General features: G+C 41.7%; 2 protein-coding genes across 3 annotated transcripts; one reads left to right on the top strand and one right to left on the bottom strand.

Annotated features, from left to right (window-relative positions):
* Nucleotides 1-6,372: 6,372 nt before the first annotated feature.
* LOC120727286 (polypeptide N-acetylgalactosaminyltransferase 15-like) lies at nt 6,373-11,044 on the bottom strand. Its single transcript, XM_040021541.1, has 10 exons — nt 10,049-11,044; nt 9,758-9,924; nt 9,460-9,664; nt 8,486-8,653; nt 8,021-8,138; nt 7,413-7,607; nt 7,171-7,302; nt 6,972-7,073; nt 6,750-6,893; nt 6,373-6,660 (listed from the first exon to the last, which is right to left on the bottom strand). Exons 1-10 carry the CDS (start codon nt 10,567-10,569, stop codon nt 6,496-6,498), a joined length of 1,917 nt encoding a protein of 638 aa, XP_039877475.1. The 5' UTR covers nt 10,570-11,044; the 3' UTR covers nt 6,373-6,495.
* A 3,848-nt stretch (nt 11,045-14,892) lies between these two features.
* Nucleotides 14,893-21,920, top strand: gpnmb (glycoprotein (transmembrane) nmb). Of its 2 annotated transcripts, none has more exons than XM_040021293.1 (12): nt 14,893-15,132; nt 16,291-16,446; nt 16,547-16,687; nt 17,396-17,569; nt 17,667-17,828; nt 17,949-18,257; nt 19,247-19,306; nt 19,446-19,643; nt 20,162-20,267; nt 20,521-20,741; nt 20,863-20,953; nt 21,230-21,920. In XM_040021293.1, exons 1-12 carry the CDS (start codon nt 15,063-15,065, stop codon nt 21,375-21,377), a joined length of 1,836 nt encoding a protein of 611 aa, XP_039877227.1. In that variant the 5' UTR covers nt 14,893-15,062; the 3' UTR covers nt 21,378-21,920. The 2 variants fall into 2 exon arrangements, with proteins under 2 accessions (XP_039877227.1, XP_039877226.1); XM_040021292.1 differs by having other exon boundaries at nt 16,547-16,708.
* The last annotated feature ends 1,950 nt before the right edge of the window (nt 21,921-23,870 follow it).

The following is a 23,870-nucleotide window of genomic DNA, read 5'->3' as shown; positions in this document are numbered from 1 at the left end:
AAAAGCTGTTGAAGCATTTTGTTGTCAAATGTCAGCCTCATGGCAGGACAAAGAAGTTCACAGAATCTCCAAAATGAATAGGATTCATTCCCTAAGGAACGTGAATGAAACAAAAAAAAAGCAAGAACAACAACAAAAAAACAACAACAACAAGGTTGCATCAAAATTACTAAAATATGTTTTGTTGTATGGCACACAATGGACTTTGTGAATCATTTGACACCTTTTTATGATCATGAATCTGATCTGAGATAATCTTATTATTTTGTGCTTTATTTGATCTGCAGCTAATATGTTTTGTTCCTGGACTTGGAGACAGAATTTCTGTTATGCAACATGAGGTACTTTGATTTGTTTATAATACTAATGTACCTTTTCTTTGTGTACTCATGTGTTCGCCCTTTGTTAGCTGTGTAGCGCTTCATCTGAAGTGAAACCACCGGGTCCCACCAGTGACGTAGGCTGGGGGTGAAACCTGAGTAAGTATGCGTGCCGGGGATCACGCTGACACACCTGTTCAAAGATCCAGCTGCTCTTACCTGGTGAGGTGCCGCTCCAGTGTGTTTGCTTGGTTTTGTATATCTTAGGAAGTGTTTTTTCCGGGGAATACTGGATCTATCTGAATCAGAAACACGCTCAGTGGAGATGATGGAGACACCAGAGCCATCATGTCGAGATGTGTGTTGATGGGCGAAGCATTTTCAGAATCAAAACAAAGATGTTGGGTCAAAACGCTCCCCTCCCCACCAGAAAATGTCATGTTTTTCCCGTACCAGACAAGCCGGTAAGCGGTGGTGTGTTTGCACTGTGAACGATTACTTGTGTACTTAGCAGCACCTCCGGCACATCTGTGGGAATGCTGTCATTTAGCCCAGGGTCTTGGAGACCCATCCATATTTAATGGTGTGCAGACAATCCTCTGACTATTTATGCATCGTTTTATCCACCTGCTAGGAAAACTCATCTTTTATTCACCGCTTTTCCACTTTATCTGTCATTAGCAAACTGAGGCCCATCTGGCTTCCTGCTTTGCATCCTTCCTTTCATCTTTCTTCTTTTCACTTACAATTTTCAATGAAAGTTGGGTTTTATTTAGAGGGATGGACGGAATAGGAAATGGCTCTAAAGAAATGCTTTAAAAAAGGAGTTAAAAGAGGTTCTACGTGCACTGATTTAATACCTGGTTCTTCATTTTTAAACTTACTATACAATGAACTTTGTGTTTAATATCCTTTCTATTGCTGTGTGTCTGTATATGTGCATGTGTGTGCGAGTGTGTGTTTTCTATCCACTCGATTCACATTGTTTGATGATGGCCCTGACCCAAATACAGCAACTATTCATCCCTGTCCACCCTTTTCATCGGAAACACGCACAGAAATACAGCGTGGGTGTGCGCACACACATTCACTCTTCCATTCAAATGAGCACTTTATCCCAGTTAAAAGAGCCACTTCACTTGTCCCTCACCCCAGATTTCAGCACTCAAACACCCCATCACTGTGCGGGAGGTGAGAACTAATGAAAAACAGGTAACGGGGAAAAAAAAGTTAATTTCTCCCCTTTCGTCTCAGCAGTCATAATGGAGATATATATAAATCTGCCAGATGGTTATGGTTTGGTCTTTTCATTCAAGCCTTACAGAGCTTTATCTGAAAGGGGAAAAAAAGCTAGACTGCCAAATGAAGAACACATTATGTTTGTATCTCATTGTCGTGTGTCATTCTTTGACTTGTACGTGTGTGTGTTTGTGTGTGGTGCTGCCTTTTTGTTGCTTGGGCCTCTATGAGAGCACACAAACACATGTAAATAGAGATGCTTTCTGTACAAGAGCTTTACATTTATCTGTTCCACTCTGAGATGGTGGCTGCTGTTGCACAACCAAATACTTATATTTGGATTTGGGTAAAGCGGGGAGGGGCGGTTTCATCTTTGTGTTTGATAAATGAGTCTGAGCTTCTCCTCTGGGTGCTACGGTATAAGTGGTGGTAGGGGTAGCAGCGGAACAATGAGCATGTGAGATGTAGAGATTAATGGTTGCTTCTTCTTTTAGGGATGTAGGTCTGGCTGGGCCCATCAGCGGAGGAGAGGAGATGGCTGCTAAATTACCTCTTTTGCCGCTCACCTGTCGAGCAGTAGTCTGGCATTTTTAAATGCAAGATAGAAGGATCATCAGCACGAAGAGCTCTTAGTAAATTGTGGTCTTCCCTTTTGTGGTGAAAGGGTCCCTGTTGAAAAGTCTGGTCAAAAATGTTTAGACATTTAAGTGAGACGGAAGAAAGCTTTAGTCTGTCGGTAAATGTAATGCCGAGGAGCATTTTATCCTTTGAAGCACTTTAAAACTGTCAGACAGCCATATATGGAGTGCCTTTAGATTCTTTTGTGTGATTGTGTGTTTTGTTAAGGATAACTAGCCAAAATTAACATTTCAAAAAAAAAAAAAAAAAAAAAAAGATACCTGCAGTTTTCCTCTTTTAGCCATCCAAGCTGAGACTATTTCATAGCCTGAGATGCCAGCTGAAACATTAAACTGGTAGGATAAATAATAAGGCTCTTGTCTCAGCATGGGTTTCTTAGCTCTGAGCCCTAATTAGTTTTCTGGGCATTTTTTTTCTCACCTTAAAGTAACTATACCTATTATTAGGTGTTCTATGTGGTCTATCTATCTATCTATCTATCCGTCCATCCATCCATCCATCCATCCTCACAAACATTCACACCTACAGGCAATTTAACATCACCAGTTAACCTAACCCCACTAACTGCATTTTTCAGGACTGTGGTAGGAGGAAGAAATAACCCATACATACACAGGGGAGCATGCAAACTCGACACAGAAAGGCCAGGTGGAGGATTTGAACCCATCACCTTCTTGAGGCAACAGTGCTAACATATATAGCACAATGGTGTGGTGGTTAGATTGTATGTATAGATAGATAGACAGATCAATAATTTGTCTACTGTGGCACTGAATCAGATTTTAAAGCAGATTTTCTGTTGTTCAGGAGCCTGAATTATCACTTTTCTCAAAATCCCCCTGTGTATTCACAACCATTTATCACACATTTTTTCTTTCTTTATTTGGAGTAACGCTTTGGTCGGATGACAGCTCTGGGCTTTAATATGACTAATACACTATTGTTTTTACTAGAAAAACTGTGTATTAAATGACAATGTGAAAACAATGTGAAAGCTGTTTCTTGCAGCACTCAGCTGAGGTCTTCTCTCAGGAGTACAGACCAGAGGCAGAACTAAAAGAGAATGAATTTTTGACCTGTATTCACCAGATGACCAAAAACGCATCTTCAGATGAGATAAAATTGAGTGCAGTGCTAGTTCTGTGTACCTCAGCCACAGTCAGCAGATTAGCTGATGCAACTGGGATACTCTCATATAGGGCATGCTATTTTCAGCTGTTTTAGTCTGCCTATGGTTAGAAAACACTGCAAGCCACTTTGCAACAAACCTCCACCTTTTACACATCTTTTGTCACTAATGCCCGCTCTCTTCCATCATTCCAGCTTTGCAAGTATGCACATGGAGGGGAGGTTCCATAACAGTTGTCTGTGTGGAAAACTGGACTTGTACACTTTAAACAATGTAGGGCGAATGAGGAAGACTGCAACAATTGTTTTTCTTCTCATTAGGGTCATTTTTTGAAAGTGTTTTAAGAACCAGCAGTTTCCAGGATGGTACAATTACATAGGTATTGCTGTGAAACTGAATCTACAGGGTGTGAGTAAAAAGTGTTTGCATCTCACGCGAACTTTCTAAATGATACATTCAAAAGCTGTTTTTGTCTTTGACCTTAATTGGTGTCACAAGCCCAGTTTTTGTCACATTTTAATGCACTTAATCTTCGCTTTGTGTCAGCCCCGCTCCTGAGGCCCATGCACATCAACCTAATTGCGCATTATGAATCACTGGAAACAACAGTGTCTCTGTAAAAAAGACCCAAGGCTCTTTGAGGGTTGCACAGTACAGTAGAGCCACCCTGGTCCTGGGTGAAATAGCCCCATAGATCTTCATAAAGACACCACAGCTTCCTCCATCGCAGCAGCTGAGATCCATCTGAGTCACGCAGGTTCGCTGCAGTGTGTGTGTGTGTGTGTGTGTGTGTGTGTGTGTGTGTGTGTGTGTGTGTGTGTGTGTGTGTGTGTGTGTGTGTGTGTGTGTTTAAAAAAAAACATAGCAGAAACAAAGAGGCTGGTGAGATTGTGACATGCCCAGCAGCAATCAGCGTTTGATGTGGGAGTCTACTGTATTCATCACACTCACCTCAGCGTGGAGAAGAGATGGAAGACGCTGTGTAAGGAAGACAGAGGGGAGGGAAAAGGTCACATACAGCATCAGACAAGGATAAGAAGAGTCCTCCGGAGAAGGAGAATTTCAATCTTACTGTCTAAATCAGCACAAACAACTTATAATAGTACTAATATAACAATATAATGCTAGGATTTTTTTTTCACATGTCTTACGCTGCAGTGGAAACGGATTTAGAGCTATGATGAACCATCAGGCTTGCCCAGTAATAAAATCAAAACCAGGATCACCCAGTCCCCCACCAGCACAAGTCCTACATGTGTGGCAGTCTGTGGTTACTGTGTGGGCTTCTCTTATGGAAGGTCCAAGTACCCTTAAACCAGAGATTTTTGAATGAATCTGAATGATCTATCGGAAATTTATTTTCCCAACTCTTTGAAATCAAACACTTTCTAACTGAAAGAAGACTGTTATTAGGGACACTTCTCATAGACCTCACAGTGTTAACAATATTTATTTATAATGTGGAAAGGTAATTACGTCTCATTCTTTTCTTCTTTTTTAAGCTATTTTTAGACCAGTAAAGATCTTCTCCTTACTGATTACATCACTACAAAGCCATAAGGAAAACTAGCTTTTTCAGTCATTTATTAACAAAAAAAGGAGACACACACTAAGCGCAAGCAGAAAAAGTAAGTATATGCTTGGCATCAGGGTATAGTTAATGGAAGCAAAACATTGGCTTGAATGGTGGAGGGGTTTTCTTGCATGTAATTCACTTTTAATACGGTGTCCCTTAAAGCTGTCTTTGGTGTGCACCAAGCATGTTTACTATGACTCTGTCATTGTCTTTCCATTCAATGGCAAACTGAAGCTTTGCTCTAATGTTGTGTTTGGATGTATGCTAAAGTGTAAGCACAACAGCTATAGAAAGCACATATATTATTGGGGTTGTTTTGTATTTTTCTATGGGAATCGATGTAAATACAGCCATGCAATTTCGACCATTTAGAATCAACAGCAGCTGTTTGCTTCTGATAGAGAAGCAAACAGCTTCCACACGATAGCCCTAGCCCATCTCTAAAAACCCACTGCAACAGAAATATGTTGCACTTCCTTTGCAACAGCTCAGTAGGTGCATAACTAAAGAAGACATACTAAGAGGTTACCATATGATTTTATTTATTTATTTTATTCAGAAGGTGCTGTGAAGTTCACTGGGCTAAGTGGAGCAGGGGTTAAGAAGAGCATTATTTTGAGGCTGAGTATTGGGGGTTATTAGAACTCATTGCCTTGAGGCCAAGAGAGAGACACTGAGAACCAGTTTAGAGTCCATCCTATTCTTAAGCTCCATGGCCTAAATAAAATCTGGTTTATTAGACTGTGAGTTTATACCTAGAAACAAAACCAAATTTGCCTGTTGTCGAGCAAATCCACTTCTCTCAGACGGATGGACGTCACTGTCACATCCGTTAGGTTAGCCCTAATGACAGAAATGCATATAAGAACATGTTATATATATTATAATAAATGACTAGAATGGAGGGAGGGGTGCTATTTGTGTTTAACAATAACAAAATAAGGAGTTTGGCTTTTAGAAATGATTTTGAAGGCTGATGGCTCCCTCTGCTGTTGATATATAATATCCAGGCACTCTCCATGCTGCACACACTCTTTCAGCAGTTTGGACACTTCAACAAGATGCAGCCATTTTAATGTTATCATAACACCTCTGCTCTTCCTGATATGAGAAAATAAACTCTTTGTAGTTTTAGCTTAGATGTGGTGTACGTGAAGGCCAGCATAATGGCAAAACTGTCCTGAATTCAGAGCTGTGGTGGTGTTTTGTCTGCCGGTTAAATATTTTAGAAATGTACACAAACAGATCACAAATTCATGGAACCATTTACTGACACAAAAAATAATTTAATATACAGTTTTTATAATAATATATATGATGAAATATTCATAAAGACAACAGGTACTGAAACTGACATTATCATTAGTTAATACAGTTAATACAGGTAATGATAATTGCAATCCTTAAAACAGGAGCAAAAAGTTGCAAAATACATGTGTGTGTGTGTGTGTGTGTGTGTGTGTGTGTGTGTGTGTGTGTGTGTGTGTGTGTGTGTGTGTGTGTGTAATATAAATATATGTATGACACTACAAATATGTGATATGATGATAGATTTGCCTGGGATTTATATCTTGCTAAAGCTAGTCCCTCTATCAGGCACCTTTGGGAGCCACTAGTTGTTCAAAGTGCCACTGTTGTCTGGGGTGGTGGGTGCACTGGCGCAGGAAAAGACCTCCTGTGCTGCGCTTGTTGTCGCCTTCCTCTTTTACAGCCTCCAGACATAACTGAGACAGTTGGTGAACGAGCTGGCCGCTCAGCTGTGGAAAAGTGGAAAACATATGCAGAGAGTCAGCTAAATGCCCCGGGTAGTCATAAAAACTGTCTGTCGCTCAATTCTTCCTCTTGCCTTTATGAACTTCCACTGGAGTCTGCCGGGGGTCAATCGGTGGCTGGCGCAAGGAGAGAGGACCGCCCTCTCTCCCTCAGTATCCAAGCACAAAGTCCCCGTGGGACCCCATCGCACTTCACCCTCAGAGTTTAGATCACAGTGCTACAACAGCAAGAGATCAGCTTCACTGATGTCTCACTTATCTGTTGTTATCATCAAGTAATCTGTAATCATGGTTACCTGGCTACCTGTCCCAGTGCATGGTGCCACATCCATGGCCCCACCCTGCAGTCCCCGACCTTGGGGATAGTCTGCACATCTGCCAGTACCAACACTGTACAGCTGCAAGCAGATACAGACATGATGCCTCACAGTCCATCCATACACAACTTGTTCATATATTCATGTGCATGTATGAGCATGTGAGAGCTTGTGATACCTCTCCTGACAGTGCAGTTCTGTCCTGGGGGATATAAAGCTGTGGGTAGACTGTAGTTAGGAACCAGTGAAAGTTCCTACAGCCCAGACTCCTCTTCAGCCGCAGACGCTCCGTGATGTTCGGGTTTTCAGACTGGACAAAGAAAGAAAGTTTCATTTTTTTGTCTGTGATGCACACTCACCAGACAATCTCTTGACCAGATGTGTTGACTCACACACGCACACACACATACACACAAACACCTGTCTGATGAAATGAGCAAGCGTGTCCCTTCTGTAGTAGATTTTCTTGTACGTGTCCATCCAGGTTTCAGCAATCCGGATCTTGTTCCTCTGAAGCAAGTCCTGATCTGGGAAGCGATACGGCAGGTGGCGGCGAATGAGGTGGCCCACGCGGGAGCAAGGTACCACCTCCATGGAGCCGCCGCATGACCACACCTATAAGAATGTAGTAGTATTTCAGTAATAAAGATTATAATTGTTTTCTGTGTTTCTTTTTTTTTTTTTAATTCCCCGTTTGTTAGTCATATTGTTTCATATTTTAATGGTCATCCCAGGCAGACAAGTTGATTTATAACATTTTTGCTCTCACACTTGTACATTCATCAGTGGGCCAGGACATTCCCAGACCACTATCCAAGCTGAAATTTCCATTTGCAAAAGGCATCATCTCATAGCACAGCAATCCTAAAGCACTAACAGAAGGCAACCGAATCACTCAGGCGAAGCATTGCTAAAATACCTTACATGGCTTAAAATAAAAAGCAAATGCAGTCTGTCATCTCTCTGTCTGGTGTGTGTGCACTGGAGGATTTAGCAGGAAAGTTGACATCAAATGAGTTTTCCTTTACCCGGATTGACAGCTCAATTTGCTCTGCACCCCATAGCACCATCCCAGGGTCATAGGCTCCCACGCTCTGGAAGAAATGTCGGTCGATAGCCACAACTCCACCTCCTAACGCTGGGCTCCTGTCACAATCAGAACCAGCATCATTTAAAAAAAAAAAAAAAGAACTGCACGGATGTGTTGGTATCTCTGGAGTAGAGTGACATAATGGACTTCAGGATGTTAAAGTCTGGGTTTGCAACACAAGGACAAACAAATCCACATGTATGGTCCTTAGTTTTTATACTTCTGTATTCTAATTGGTCATATTTTCTAGATTTTTCAAAGGCAAAGGTCAGTTATGCACTTACACATACCGTGTAAAATTATATCTGATCCGTCTTTCTTAATATGGTTCATTTAGCATTGTTATCATGCAAATAAGAACTCATTAAATCTAACTTGCACCCCTTAACAGCTGCACACTTACTGCAGAGGTTGGACAGCCATCTCTGGGTCTTTATCTTGCAACTCTGGATTTGATTCCCAAAAGAAGTCAAGTCTCCAGTCGAACACCCCCCTAACTGGCCACTGGGTGGCATTGTACCGAAAGGACTGCCAGTCTATCACATCCATGATGGGGGACACCACTCTGGTCCTAAGAAGACACCACATTCTGGATTTCAGCAGCTCTTTTTATTTGCATTTATTAAGTGTGGTGAATTAGACTACTTTGGATGTAAAGCATGCCACTACTAGTCAAGTTATAGCTAATAACTCCTTGACTACGTTTACATTTACTAATCTGTGCACAACTAGGTAAAATAGACACTGCGTTTTCATTTCTGTATGCATGTGTTTGTAATTGCAAACGCTGGCTGTGTCACAGGAAGTTCAGAAACATGTACTGTCCTTTGTCGAGGAATGTTTTGGCTCCCCGTGTGTGCTGTTTGAAATATCCATGCCAAATGACCATGTGTGGTGTGATGCTTTAAGGAAATGAAAAGATCAAAAAGGGAATTGAGAAAAAATGGGAGAGGGGTCAAACATGTGGCCGAGAGAGCCGAATGGTTGCAGATTCCAAGCCCGAGCCCTCAGCTTAATTACCTAGTCTAATTAGAGCCACGCTGCAGGCAGCCTGAGACATAAGACGAGAGCCAAATCATGGGAGCTCAGTGCTCGATACACACACATACACCTCATGCATCGCCCTGCTTTGCTAATGAGTAAGGGCGAATGATAAGTCTGAACCCTTCATCTCCTCACAAGTGTTTCTGTCCAAAGGCTGAACTCATTAGAGAAAGTTAAAAAAAAATCTGGCACAGTAACTGTTTATATTTTGACATGTCACCCATTTAAGAACTTGCATTTGGAATCCTGTTAGTATGCAGCATACTAACAGGAGCTTTTTCACCGTAAAATATGAAAATAGATTTTTAATTGGAATAATTTTAAAAAAAGTACCTGTCCTGGGCAATTCTCTCCAACAGCGGTTCCAGCCAGCCCTTTTGGCATTCACAGTGGGAGTCCATGAACACCAGCACCTCCCCAACAGCCCTGGTAGCACCTAATGTCCGGCAACCTCCAACCCCGAGGCGTTTGGTGCTGCGAATCAAACGCACTCCATCCAGATGAGACACGTACTCACTCAGCCCAGTCTTCAGGTGACCTAGGAGGAGCATAGAGAAAAGGCGGAACAAGCTGTCAGCACACTGAATTAATGGATGGATGGATGGATGGATGGATGGATGGATAATTTCACCCTGTTGACTTAGGTCGTCCACCAGCAGGACCTCCTGCAGATACTGTTTAGGTGCAGTGTCGAGGACGCTGTGTACTGTGCGTAGGAGAGTGGACCAAGCCTCGTCATTAAAACAGATAACAACACTGGCCGATGGCAGAGACTCGATGTGTTGCTCCCCCAAACACCTGTTGATGGGAGGGGGACAAATTGTGAAAGCAGTAACAACTACACTAACTTTTAGCACTTGTTGAACTCCAGTATGGGGTAACTTTTGGTTTATATTTTCAATCGTGCGCTTTGTTCACTCACTCTGGATGGCGCGCCTCTGGCAGCCTGCGATGCAGAGAAATCCTTTCGCTCACTACCTCATTGAAACCGTACTGCTGCAAAGCCCTGAGCTCCATATCCCTCTCCAAACCCTCCAGATGAAGGCGCACTGCTTTCCCCATTTCACCGTGCGTAGGTGGCCCGCGTACGGTGGTATCTTTACTTGCTCCGGGAAGGAGCATCTTGTAACTCCGCTTTTTCTGTGGCGAGCTCTTGGTGCCATGTATGGATGGGACGAATAACAGCTGGTCTTCTTGCAGAGATTTCAGAGGAGTCAAATCGGCGCCTAGCTCCAAAGCAGGGTCATGGGAGTCCACGATGACCTCTAGATCCGGAGGACTGGCGATCCGCTGGAGGGGCTGGCGGGGAGGGCCGGGTTTGTGAAGATTGCGGTCGCTGTCCCGATTAAAGAGATCCGAGAGCGCCAGCGCAACCAGAGCGAATCCGATGAGCAGCAGCCAGAGGCAGAGCATCTTCCTCCGGACGGCGCTCCTCCGCCTCATGCTGAGCGACGGCGCAGGAGGCGTGAGACTGTGCTCAGAAGGCGGCCCGATGCTGTTTTGAATTGCAGATGTGTTTGTTTTGCTTCATCTTGACAAGCACTGCATTTCATCAGCGTGATGCAACTCGACTAGAATGATTCAAGAAATAAATAGATCGCACATGAATCCCCTGAAGAAGAGTAGAGGCGCATTCATTGAGTACCAGAGCTGGGACAAGAGTGACATACAGTGCAGGTTTGAGACAAGTTCTCAACTTTGAGATGATGGAGTTTCGCTGACTTTGTCTTTCATCCAGCTCCTCCCGCGGTCCTAGAGCCTGTGCAAAATATTTTGCGTCATGTAAATCATGTAAAGGGTCACTTCCTGTATCCACCTGTTACTCAACCTGCTCAGGTCTTCGTCTCTACTTCATAACAAGAGGGATTAAAAGATAATTTTAGAAAAAATATAATTAAGAAAATTCTCCAGAACGCACAGAGTAGTATACACTTATTGCTTTTCACTTTCCATCACAATAAAAATACAATGTTTAAAGTTTAGGAAGTCTACTTGGCTCAGACGCCGTATTAGTATTGTCTTCTTGTCATCTTATTATTCCTGAAACGCCTTGTGGGGAATCCTAAAATACTCTAAATTAAGTGGTAAAAGCCATAATTAGCGATTTCAAAACACATTTTTACTAGCTGGTATGCTCAGTTATAAATAAGTCCGCACTGCAGTGGAAAGACACAATGTTTTTACATTTCCTCCAGTCTGTGTGTCAGAGTCTGCTTGTAGCAGGCGTCTCCCTCCGGGCGTCACACATCAAAGACGCTTCCTCTGGCCAGCTGGCTTCGGGCCTCCGGGTCCCATGACCGTCTGTTGGTGCCGGGAAGCGGGGCGTTCACGGCTTCGATCTCCTTGGTTCTCTGTGGAGATCTTGGCAGCCAGTCTTAAAGAAAGTAAAGACCGAATGACTTGGGTCCGCGTGTTTATTTTACTGTTTTCTTTTTCGACAAGTGGAAATGTGCATGCTTGTGTGTTGTCATAAACTTGTTTTTGGTATTCTGTGAATGGAATTTCCCACACCACAAAACTGAACTGCTGAAGAAAAAGAAAAACACTCGGAGCATGCCCATATATCATGTAAAGGTTTGAGTGGAAAATTGGCAAAAACTTAAGCCTAACAATTTCCTAATACATTATGATAATGGCATTAGAAGGTCAGACTGTGCACATCACAAACCCTTCTGCGTCTTCTGCGCCATGGCAGCTTCTCTGCTTCTGCTCTGTATTGTGGCTAACATCTGCGAGAAAGACCTCCATACAAGCTGGCAGGAAAGCCCGAGGAGCTTTAAGAGCTTAGGTCGGCTGCACTGAGAGACCAGTTCACTGTCCTGGTGGCAGTGGCTCTCTTAAAGCTCCATTGCAGGCTTAACGAGTGTGTTATAGACCACACAAGGACACTTCACCTCCCCTGGATAACAGGGCAGAGTGCCTTCTGATAATTATGATTATAGTTTCAAGAACTGGGACAGAGCACCTGGAGAGACAGGCTGACAAGTTGAAAGGCCAAAAGAGAGAGAGAGAGGGTGGGGGTGAAAGAGAGAAATCGAAGATGAGAAAGAGCGGTGACCGGGTCCTGACTCCAGTGTTCTGGTGGGAATGTGTTTACGCGCCTCAGGGTTGGAAAAGAAAGAATGTCTCTGTGTAGCTCCAGCTCTGCGCAGTGAACAGTCTCATATGTTCCACTGTGCGGCCAAAACACACGCCGAATTAAAGTTTCCACCGCCAGACAAGCTTGCAAACACCAAAGGATCACACGCACACGCGCGAGCGCGCACACAGACACGCTGAAGATCCTGTCCACATTCCCAGGAATGTTTCTGCATTCCTCCATCCAGTCCACCAGCTAGAAGCCAGAGCTTAAGCTGTAAATGAGACGGCACGACAGTGAGAGAGAAGGAGGAAGGGGGGGGATAAAGGGACTGCTGGCTGCACAGTTGGCTTGTTTTTCAATCATATTTCTGTCTTTTACAACCTGGAGCACTTTTTATTCTCTGGGCTGCATAGAAGACAAGCAGACAGAGACATATTTTTGTGCCGGCTGGACAAATAATACACATTTGGGTTACTTTTAAAAGTTGAACCGTCGATAATTAACGTGTTCCAGCTTTACCGTTTTCTGTAAATAAGCTGCATTTGTCGGAGGTTTGAACTTGAGGATATAAAAACATTTCAAAATTTCACTAAAATTGATTTTTTTTTTTATAGCAAAGGACTTGAATGTATGTAGAAACTAATCAGGAGGTTCATTAATAATGAAAACAACATATGCAGAATCAGAATAAACACTTAATTTGTAGTGTTCAGTAACGTTTTACTGAACCCTGGAAATGATCAAGAGTTGATCTGATTCAAGAGGAATGGGGTTTAGTGACAGGCTCCATGAGAAGCTGCGGAGGGGTGCTTCCCTCTACTGGAGAAAGTCGGTATTGCAGGTAATGGATGTTTCCCCTACACTTGGTTGATTAAAAAAAAAAGAAGAAGAATCTAAGGATCCGCACTGTAGTGTCATTTTAAGAAAAGTCGTGATAAATTTGCTTCCCTGTGAGAATTTTAACACAACAAGTGTAAAAAAAAAAAAAAGCACGAATATTAATTTCAGAATTTCAAAACAAAGCATGTTGGATCAAAGAAATATAGCATACGTGCCGTTTTTAAACATCTGCTCTAATAATGTTTTCTTCAAGAGCTTCTGTCAGATCTCGTGGTCTTGATCAGTGGTCATCAGTGTTTCATTTATCAATGCAGCTTTTCCAACCGGCTGAGTGTCTGGTGGCTTTATTCTGACATGTGACAGCAATTAACCGCCACGATGACTTTCTTCCTTTTTATTTATTCAAATGGTGGTGTCCTCGGACCAATAATGGTCCCTAGGTGAATGGCAAACAAGCATATGGGAATCCCGAGGACACCACAAAGGTTTTAATTAATTAAAACACAGATTTCACTGGAATGCCAACAGATTCTGAAGCTCGATATCTAAAACATGCAAAGCAGGTCTCAGAGCTTTAAAGAAGGTCACTGTTGGAGCTCTCCCAACAACTGAACCGATTAAAATTCGCAAAATTGCAGGCGACTACGCCTGCCGGCCGGGGGGGATTTATCAGAATCAATATCCCGGAATGGAGTTTTTGTGTTTCTATTTATTTGTTTATTTCTTGTGTTTTTATTTATTTTTATTTTTATTATTATTATTTTTACACGTAATTATTTAGAAACCTTGTCTGCTGACATTGCTTTGCTTTTCTATGCTTGAAATCGCACGACCCAGCAAGGACACAGAATTTATTCAAGCTCATTCTCTTTTGTTTCTGCTTTTATTTATATAAATAGAGACGAATAATTGCTTTATTTTCAGTATTTTGTCCATTAATACCATTGCTAGAAATATTCCGCGTGAGCTATTTGTTCGTTCAGACTCTGCTGACTTTTGATCCCAGTTTTAAGAAATCTGTTTGCACGCGAGGATCCCTTTGTAACCCTTTTCCAAACTCTCTTGTGACCGCAGCTGCAGCAGCAGACCTGCCGTGAACAGTGACTTTCATCACATGGTGGATGGTGTCGCAAGCGAACACGACGCAGAAGGAACATTAGGCTTCCCTTCTGCTTTTTTAGGGTTCATCTGTGGCGCAACCTCCACGCGCGGAGTGAGGTGTCTCAGCATGATTCAAATTCATCGTGTCAAACATTTCAGTCATGTGTGCACAGCTCTCACGCGTGGACTTTATCTGTTATCGGACTTCCGTGGCAGAACTTAAGGAAAATATAATATTATAAGAAGATATCCAGGCTTCCTAATGTAATTATATAGTTACATGATCCGACTAAATTACACATAAAAAAACCTCTTTTTATATATTTAAGAAAAACATTGTTATTTGATCACAATTTAATTATCTAATGAAGTTAATAAAACTTCTCAAAGTTGAGAACAAAGAAGGGACAAAAAACGATATAATTAAAACATTTATTGTGGACAATGTGCTGCCGTGTTAATTAAAAAAATCGACTACATTAAACAATAAAAAACAGAAATGATAAACTGGAGAAAAAAATAAAATAAACAGATTAACACGAAAGGGAATAACACTGTTCTAAAAAACGCAAGAGTATGAAAGATTGAGCAGATTAAAAGTCACTGAACTTTTTGTCAAATGGGAGAGAAAGAAGAGGATGAGCATGCGCACGGTGCAGTCCGCGCGCATCTCGTCTCTCTTGAGTTTCCTGAGTTTGGGGGACTAATGAGTGATGAGTTGCGTCTCGTTAGGAAACATCACATGTTTGTGCGCTCACTTTAAATAAGTGGACAGCGGGACAAACGGAGGGGTAGTACTGGGAAATCCGGACGAGGAGAAAGAGGGACACGCTGTGTCGGCGCACAGAGACACTATTCGTGGGTGCTTAAAGCTGCAGAGACGACTGTTTTTACCCCCCACGGACGAGTGAAAATGAAAGCCTGGCAGTGTGTTTCCCTCCTGGCTTGTGCCTGCTTTCTTTATCAAGCTGATGGACGCAAAAGTAAGTGGCGCAACTTTGGAATAGTTTGAAGTGAAAGAGTTGTGGCTGTGGTTTAAAAACGTTGGTTTATTGATTTCAGATTTTTAATTTAATGTCTTTACGTGAATTGAATAATTTTGGTGTTTGATGTTTATCTCCTAGGGTTGTTTGTTTATTCATTTGTTTATTTAACTCGTCCTGCCATCCGCTCTCTACAGTCAGAGTCCCATGAGACTGATTAAGGCGTGTGCTCCGTTAAGACTGCTACTCACTCCACAAACAGACAATTCTCTACATCCAGAAAAAACGGAGAAATCGTAGCTTTCTCTAATTTGTTATCATAAGCAGATGGAATCCCGTAAAAAGAAGCCTCCTGCAGTTTTAACAATCTTTTTCCTCCGGTATCATAAAAAAAGCAAATGTGACATTAATTTAATAAATGCAAATTTAAAATCACCTTTCCCCCTCTATTTTCACGCCATGCGCTCTCTTGGCTGAATAAATTTCTGTTTGCGTAAAGACGTTCCAGATGTTTGGATCGTTTTTTTTCTTCGCCTTTAACCAGATTATACAGATTGAATTTGTTTTTGCGCTGAAAAATATGTCACTCAGGCTAAATGACGAGAAAGCAGAAAACAAGGGCGTGGAGATCCGAATTAAAAAAAAAAAAAAGTAAGAATGTGGAGATGAAAGATCAAAAACTAGGTCATCTTACTAAAAATGTATAAATCCAATATCTTTTTTGTATAACAATAAACATTTTATTTATGCCTAACATTCCAAACGCTTTCCTCCTGTTTTATTGGGCTTAGTTAAATGTAGTCTGTTGTACAGCCCTCAATCATTTCATCAATTCAGTCATGGGAGCTTTTAGTAAAATATTTTTACTAAAGGTGGAAACCAGGTACTGGAAGCAGATTTTTCCATGTCAGGAAATAAACACGATTTTGGTCATTATGCGGGTATTTTGGGGCTACACTGTTACTTAACATTTAATTACATTTTAAAGGAGCCTAATGAAATCCAAGTAGGTTTCTCTTTTCACTAGTAAGGAAAGAAACATTTAACCTCTAAATGGATTCAAGTAAATGACAGAAGCTCTTTAGTGAGGGACTCACATCAAACCAAAATACATTTTAAGGTTCCTTGTCCTTGTCTCTCTGCTGTATCTCTCCCCAGCATACAGGGATGTATTCCCACACAAGCACTCATTATCAGGGAAGTTTCCATTTCCAATCCCACCGATCCCTGGCTGGCTTCCCGACACCAACCCATGGGATGATTACATCTACCCACCACTAAACATACAGTTAAATGATTTTATGCACCACAGAGGTGGGTAATTTGTTTTCTGGGTGGTTTTTTTTTTTTTCACCTTTGAAACATTTGCTTAGGTATTTCAGGTCATTCACCTGGAAAGTCCACCTCTCTGCAGGTAAACCCAAAGTCCGTTTGACCAGTGACAGTCCAGCTCTGAATGGTTCTTCCATCACCTTCACTGCAAAGCTGGAGTATCCTCCCTGCCAGAAGGAGGATGCCAATGGGAACCTGATCTGGGATGAGCACTGTGAGGATGGTACGGAGCTGGAGGCGTCAGGTGCTGCCAAGAAAGCCAGGCCGGGCCAGGCCATGAACCTGCACACACATAGCATCACACCACCACAAAGCATCATGGGGCCATATACACTGATCAGCCACAACATTATAACCACTGACAGGTGAAGTGAAAACACTGATCACGAGGAGTCAATCAAATGGCCTGTACTTGATGGGTCAGAGCAGTTTTATCCACATGAGAGAGACCAGCACAGCTGGCAGGTGGTTTAAATGTTGTGGTTGATTTATGTAAGCCCACCAAAGAGCAAATTAAATTGTACACTGTTGTAAAAAGATGGCAATAAAGATGATACACTAGCATGCTTAACTCTTTTCCCCTTAGTCGCCCACTAGGAGTAACCCTTGAGTCTTGAAAAAATCTGGAACATAATCTGATGGTCATCAAACCACATGTTTATTGATACATATTGAGATGTCAAAACACGTCATTATGAGGGAAAGAGTTAAAGATAAAAACCAGAACAAGCTGCTGATAAACACTAAAATAGACAAATGACACCTCAATGAACCTGGCTACTCATTGTCTTTAGTTATCATGGTATAGTTATCTTAGCATTTGTAGCTACCAGCCATGTGTAGTCGCTGAACAGATTTATCATGCAAAATCAGTTCATTTTTATTTTTTAAAAATTAAAGCTTTTACATCACTTTATTTTCTGTCAAACAGCCAATGGGCAGGTTCGCTCTGGCTACGTGTACAACTGGACTTCCTGGTTGGATGACTATGGCTTTGGAAAATGTATAGACAAGGCAAAATGCAACATGTTCCCAGATGGGAGACCCTTCCCTCAGAGCAATGACTGGAGACGAAAGAGCTACGTCTATGTTTGGCACACAATGGGTGAGATACAAGTTTACAAGTTTGCATGTACACAGGATACGAAAGGAAAAAGAAGAACATCTGAACCAACTCAGTTTGTCTCTTCTTTTTGTCCCAGGCCAGTACTTTGAGACGTGTGACGGGTCTTCCTCCAGTGTGACCATCAATACCACCAACATCCCTCTGGGGGCAGAGGTCATGGAAGTCCTGGTCTACAGGAAACGCGAGCGCAGGAAGTACAGCCCCCTCTCTACCGACAACGCCGTCTTCTTTGTCACAGGTGGGAACAACAAATATTCTGCTTATACAGTTTTATCTGTCTACATGTTTCAGCCAAACAGAGATAGAAACAGGCAGAAACCTAATACATCATTTACATTATTCTTACGCACTCCCTTAGATAAAATTCCAGTGGCAGTCGACATCTCTCAGAAGGGTGCAGTCAACCAATCTGAGAATATCTTCATCCGTGGTGAGGATGTGGTTTTCAAAGTCCACCTCCATGACCCCAGCGGCTACCTGAAAACTGCTGCCTCCATTGACTACATCTGGGATTTTCGAGACGGCAATCAGCTGGTAACGCATCGCAACGTAACCACGCACGCCTACAGTAAGCTGGGGACCATGACTGTGAAGCTGGTGGTCGAGGCAGCGTTTCCAGTTGAATGTCCACCTTCTGCCAACACCCCGACCTCGACCACGTCCACAGGTTCTGTCACAAGTAGTCACAAAGATATAGACATGACAAAACAAGCAAAGTATTATCTGAAGACTTGTTAACTTTTTATACAAACTTTATAACCAGATGGAGATAGCCAGCACACTGTCATGTGTCACCATCTTGGTGTTTTGAAACCAGAGGGGTAGCTCTGACTGAGAACCCAAGGATACTGCACACTTACATAGCAGACAAGTCTTTGCCATCAATTTCTCTGCAATTGGGGAAAAAAGAGGAGAAAATGTATAATATTGATTAAGATGTTAAACAAGCAATTGAGACCATAAACTAATGAGGAATGTTTTCACTGAAGTCATCAATAAAATGAAAATTGGGTCATTTTCTCAAAGGTGTCTATACAATTAGATATCTTCTTGCAACCAAGAGGAGCTGCCCCCTGCTGGCCATTAGAAAAACTGCATCTCTGCTTTGGATTAACTTTTTCGACCTTGAGACTATGTCTTATTTTATATACAGTCTATTCTTATACCATATCTGCATGTCTTTCAGTCTTTTTTAATTAATATAATTGGAATGCCAAAATATAAACTTTAAAAAGGGAAATGTGAGCCACACAAAGTAAGTTATCTCTCTTCACTTTGGGGATATGAAGCAACTGCCACTTAAACAGTTATGTTATAAAGAATGTAAAAACAAAAAATACATGTAAAACTTTAAAAGACAGAATCATTATCTGCAAGTGCCTACAGTTTCTTAGGAGCTTAAAAAGAAGGTGACTGCACTTCTTTAAGTTTCACCTCTCATCCAAGAGGTGAGAGGTGATCTAAAACCAAAGATGGAGAGTCTCGGGTATTTACACATCTTCAAGTAACTTTAAAAAAGTTTTTTAAAGCTCGAAGGACTACCATGACGTCACTGAGAACCTACACAGACAAGTATCTGTTTAAAAGAAACAACAACAAAAAGACAGGGAATCAGTGCTAATGGAAAAACATGTGTCTCCCGTGTCTTTTCCTCAGAGGCTCCTACAACTCCACTTGTTACTCATGCAATTACAACCAAGATGGAGACCACACAGGGTGAGGCTTTTACAGCTAAATGTGTATTATGATTGTGATTATGTAGGAATATCGAATGCAGAGGCTGAATCATATCATGTGAGGAAGTTAAAATACCAGCGTGCATCACTATGCAGAGCCCATATGCTTCAAATTACAGTGCCGCCCAGCACCAGCCTGCCCTCGACCACCTCCTCTTTTGCTTCCACGGGTCTCCCCACCACAGAGCCCCTCCCTTCCACTGTTGCCCCAGAATCCAACCCCACCACCCCGCTGTGGCTCCGCACCAGGCGTCGCAACAGCAACCAGTGTTTCCGCTACGCCTACGGGACCTTCACAGGCAATATCACTGTCGTTGGTAGGTGGGAGTGTGCGGGATCTTTCAAGTTATGTTGTATACCACTGAGTCTTTTTCATGAACCACTGTACAGAAGCCATGGTGTAGCAGTTTAAAAAACTAAACGCGAGGGCAAACCTTTGCACATTTTCCAATATACTTTAATGGCTTTAATGCTAATGGAAGTGGGTATGATTTTAAAAGCTTTCCAACAAAAACCATTTTGTCACATTTATCATAATAACATACAGGAAACCAGCCCACATTTCATCCCAGAATTGCTTCACTTTCATCACGAACTATGGACTTAGGGATGGGACTCATACTTGTGTGGCGTAACCACCCCTGATAATGAAAAGGAAACACTCTTCCATTTAAACTGCATTAAATCCTGATTGTTGCGATCCAGTTTCTCTCTACAAACTTGTATTCAAGCAACCCCGTGCTATGATTCTTTGACTGGTTCCTTCATCATATTATTATTTAGGGGGAAGAGGATTACACATCCAAAACCCACAAAATTAATCTGTTCCCCACAGAGCCCAAGCACCCACTGAACACCCTGCCAAGCAGTCGGATTTTGGAAGTGTCAGCCCACAGAGTCACCAACACTGACATCAACTTCCTGGTGAAATGTCTGGGCAGGTATGCATTTATTATATACTTTGTTTACATTTATGTAAAAAAATAAAAATAATACTGTAGATAATTTTTTAAACATTCAAAGAGGAAATCACAGTAACCTTTGGAGTTTATCAACTTTATTTTTGATGATCTTCTCCCTGCACATCCAATTTAGTCACTTAGGTGCAATGGCACTCCCCACCCCCCCACAAACCTATACATTTTAGATAAAGAAACAGGTTTATTTGATTTATCCTTCATCCCTTATCCGCAGCGTCCCCACTTCAGCCTGTACCATCGTGTCAGACCCCAGCTGCACTCAGGTACGCAACATCATGTGCAACGATGTGCCGCCGCTCTCGGAGTGCAAAGTGCATCTGACACGAAGATTTCTGGAACCGGGCACCTACTGCGTGAACATCACTTTGGAGAACTCCAGCAGCTTGGCCCTCACCACCACCACCATCACCATCAACAAGTCCCAAGACACACCTGGTTAGCTACACAAACACATACAACAGGATATTTCTTGAAATCAGCTTTGTAGAAACTGTTGTCTGGTGTGTTGTAGTTTCCGGTCTGTTTTACACTCTTCACTGTCCTTTGTACCCATCAGTGTCCACAACCTCTCACACTGCCCAAGTCGTTCTCTCCTCAAGCGCTGTTCTGGGGGCCATTTTTGCATTCATTGCCTATGTGGTCTACAAGTGAGTAGTCTTCAGATGCAGCAGCATTCCTTCAGTAAATGTGTGAAGACCCGAATATATGATGCAGAAAGATTTTAATGCACAACTTTGGCTTTTACTGCCACATTAAAAAGCATTTACACATGCACACAAAGCCACTTTGATTCTCACTGAATTTTCAGTTGATTACTACCCTGCTCGTAAAACACCTTGTATTCTTTTTCCAACTCTTGCTGCTCACATCCAGTTAGTCATTACCCTCCCATCATATTTTTGTGTCCTGCATCTTTCTTCCAGGCGTTACAAGGTGTACCGGCCCATTCGCAGGTCACTGGTGGAGGATCCCCATGCTGGGGTTGGAGGTCACATGATTCGCCTGAAGGAGGCACTCTTCCCCTCCAGTGAGGAGAGCCGTCACCTGCTGACTGAGAGAAACCCCCTGTAGGCTTTGAGCTGCATCATCACTTAAAATAAAATAAAAAAAATACCTAAAGCATGTGATTGTCAGATATGAATCTAATCAAAAGTTTAATCATTAAAGTGCAAAAACAGCAGGGATACCATATTTGTAAAAGAAACTAATATTTTGCTTGGTTTTAATTGTTTGATGGTGCTCCAGAAAACTGCTACAGCAGCTGCTGATTGGTGTGATGATTTTTCTACTGAAGAGGCTGTCGAATACGTGATTGAGGCACTCATTTTGATTGCAACCTAGGGTGTAGTAGCTGCTATAAAATGAATTCGGCTCAAGCAATGGCCATTTTTGATGAAAAGTGCTTTTGTACTGTTTGCCATGGATTGCTTTAGAATACTGTATATTAATGTATGGGTAAAAATCCTACTAGTAGTGATACATGCATGCTTTTCCTCAAATGAGTTAAAAATTGAATTTCTTTAACTCCAAGATTTAAACATAGCCATAATCAAGGAGGATGAAAGGCTGATAAATAAGTCTGTCACTAAATAAAGGCTGTGAACTAACCACTTATGTTTTGAAGACACTGGAATCTGTCTTTGCATGGAGCTGGGGAAAAAAAAAAAAAATGTATTTAACGTTAGATGAACTGATTTTTGGTGTGATTTTGAATCAGAGAGTGTGTCAGTAACTAAAGTTATTTTAGTGTTCTATTAATTTGTTGTTGGGGGGTGTGTGTGTGTGTGTTAAATCAAGACTGTTTCACACAATCACATTAACTGCAGAAAATTCATGGTTTAGTGAAAAACTAGATTTTAACCATTAGCACTATCGTTTGGGGCTATTAAAGCAAGCAATGAAGTCACCACTTTCCTGTAACCCAACGCAATCCTGTATATTATTGTGATCAAAACAAACACTGCAAATCAAATGCAATCAAATCACACGACGCCTATTTTAAAGCAGGTAGTTCACACAACATATACTTAATGCTTTTGCTGTACAGTACACTAAACTGCACAGAGGCAAATTGTTAACTTTAAAGTTTTTAATACTATTAAACATTTTTCACTCCTTTAGCAAAGTTTACCAGGTGACTTTAAATATTTCTCTAATGCAGCACTACCTAACGTATGTTGCTTTGGAATTTGGGGCATTGTCAACTCAATACATGTGGAACTTGTATCGAGTTCATACACGACTTCAATCATGTGGAAAATGTTTTCACAGGACTCTCTGCATCCCTGTGTAAAGTACACCCTGTGATTCAGGTGCTGACCGGGCCATTGCAACATGTTCTCTTTAACCAGTCAGTTCTAGATTTTGTGCCATCCATGGCATCATTGTCCTGTTGCATGACTTAACTCACATTTCACTTGAGGATACTTTGGTATACAGAGAAATTCATGGTCAATACTTCACTGCAAAGTGCCCAGGTCCTGTGGCTGCACAATTAGCCCAAATTGTTACCCCTCTGCCACAGACCTAGACAGTTGGGCTGAGCCTGTGTGGATACACCGTTTGGTTTCTGCTAAATGTAGCACTGCGTATTATGTCTATTGTTTCAGATGCAACTTCACAAACCTAAGCAACAGTGTTGGTCAAGTTACTTGAAAAAGTAATCAGTAACTAATTACTGATTACTTCCCCAAAAAAGTAATCCCGTTACTTTACTGATTACTTATTTTCAAGAGTAATTAATTACTTAGTTACTTTTTAAAAACACGATTTACAACCTGAATAGGTAATAAAGCGATAGATCTTTCAGCCCAATTCTACTTTTTTTACATAATCCATCATACAAAATGTAATCAAATGGAAAAGTCTCTTTTTTTTAAACTTGTTTTATCAGTTTTAATCTTTTAACTTTATGCATCAAGCAAAAAAATTATATGCAACATTCTCTGACTTGAATAAATTAGTTTAACATTTAAACCTATTTTCTACACATTCCAGCACATAAAATAAAATATTTTTTGTGTTTACACTCACTCTTTCAAATAGATGCAAGTAAAACACAGCAGAACATAAAGTCAAAGACTCAGCGGTCCTTTTGCTCCATTTTCACCTGTAAAGCAGGACTGCGGTAGGCGGAGGTTTACCCTGGTGCAGGTGTGCCGCGGTCAGTTGAAGAATCCGCGAGTTTCTCTGTGAGTTTCCCCATTACCTCGTTGCGCACTCGGTGCTTGCTTGGAAGTTTAGGGGGTTTTTTCGTTGTAAAAAGAAGTTTTCTTCCCACGCACGATGGGCGCTAATGTTTTTGTCACTTTTTATGGAATCAAACTCAAAGGTCAGTACTTCCATGCTTTAAACGCTGCACGCTCATACTCTCTCCCACAATCTATATGTGATCCATTGTTGATCTGCACACAGCTGTTGTCACTAACGGCGCACTCGCTTACGTCACTGTCGTCACATTCTCGCAAAATCACGGTTTTAGTAACGCAGTAATGCAGCGTTCCTACGGGAAAGTAACGGTAATCTAATTACCGTTTTTGCAATAGTAATCCCTTACTTTACTCG

The sequence above is a fragment of the Simochromis diagramma genome, unplaced genomic scaffold, assembly GCF_900408965.1.
Source record: "Simochromis diagramma unplaced genomic scaffold, fSimDia1.1 OVJJ01000753.1, whole genome shotgun sequence".
Classification (NCBI taxonomy): domain Eukaryota; kingdom Metazoa; phylum Chordata; class Actinopteri; order Cichliformes; family Cichlidae; genus Simochromis; species Simochromis diagramma.
Note: the sequence above shows the minus strand (reverse complement) of the source record. Positions and strands in the feature narration are given on the sequence as shown.

Coding starts and splice junctions, on each gene's coding strand:
- gpnmb (XM_040021292.1), top strand. CDS start 15,063: ATGAAAGCCTGGCAGTGTGTTTCCCTCCTGGCTTGTGCCTGCTTTCTT. Junction 20,742..20,862: donor CAAGTCCCAAGACACACCTG/GTTAGCTACACA, acceptor TGTACCCATCAG/TGTCCACAACCTCTCACACT. Junction 20,954..21,229: donor ATTGCCTATGTGGTCTACAA/GTGAGTAGTCTT, acceptor TCTTTCTTCCAG/GCGTTACAAGGTGTACCGGC.
- LOC120727286 (XM_040021541.1), bottom strand. CDS start 10,569: ATGAGGCGGAGGAGCGCCGTCCGGAGGAAGATGCTCTGCCTCTGGCTG. Junction 7,608..8,020: donor AAATTGAGCTGTCAATCCGG/GTAAAGGAAAAC, acceptor ACATTCTTATAG/GTGTGGTCATGCGGCGGCTC. Junction 7,303..7,412: donor TTGCTCATTTCATCAGACAG/GTGTTTGTGTGT, acceptor TTCTTTGTCCAG/TCTGAAAACCCGAACATCAC.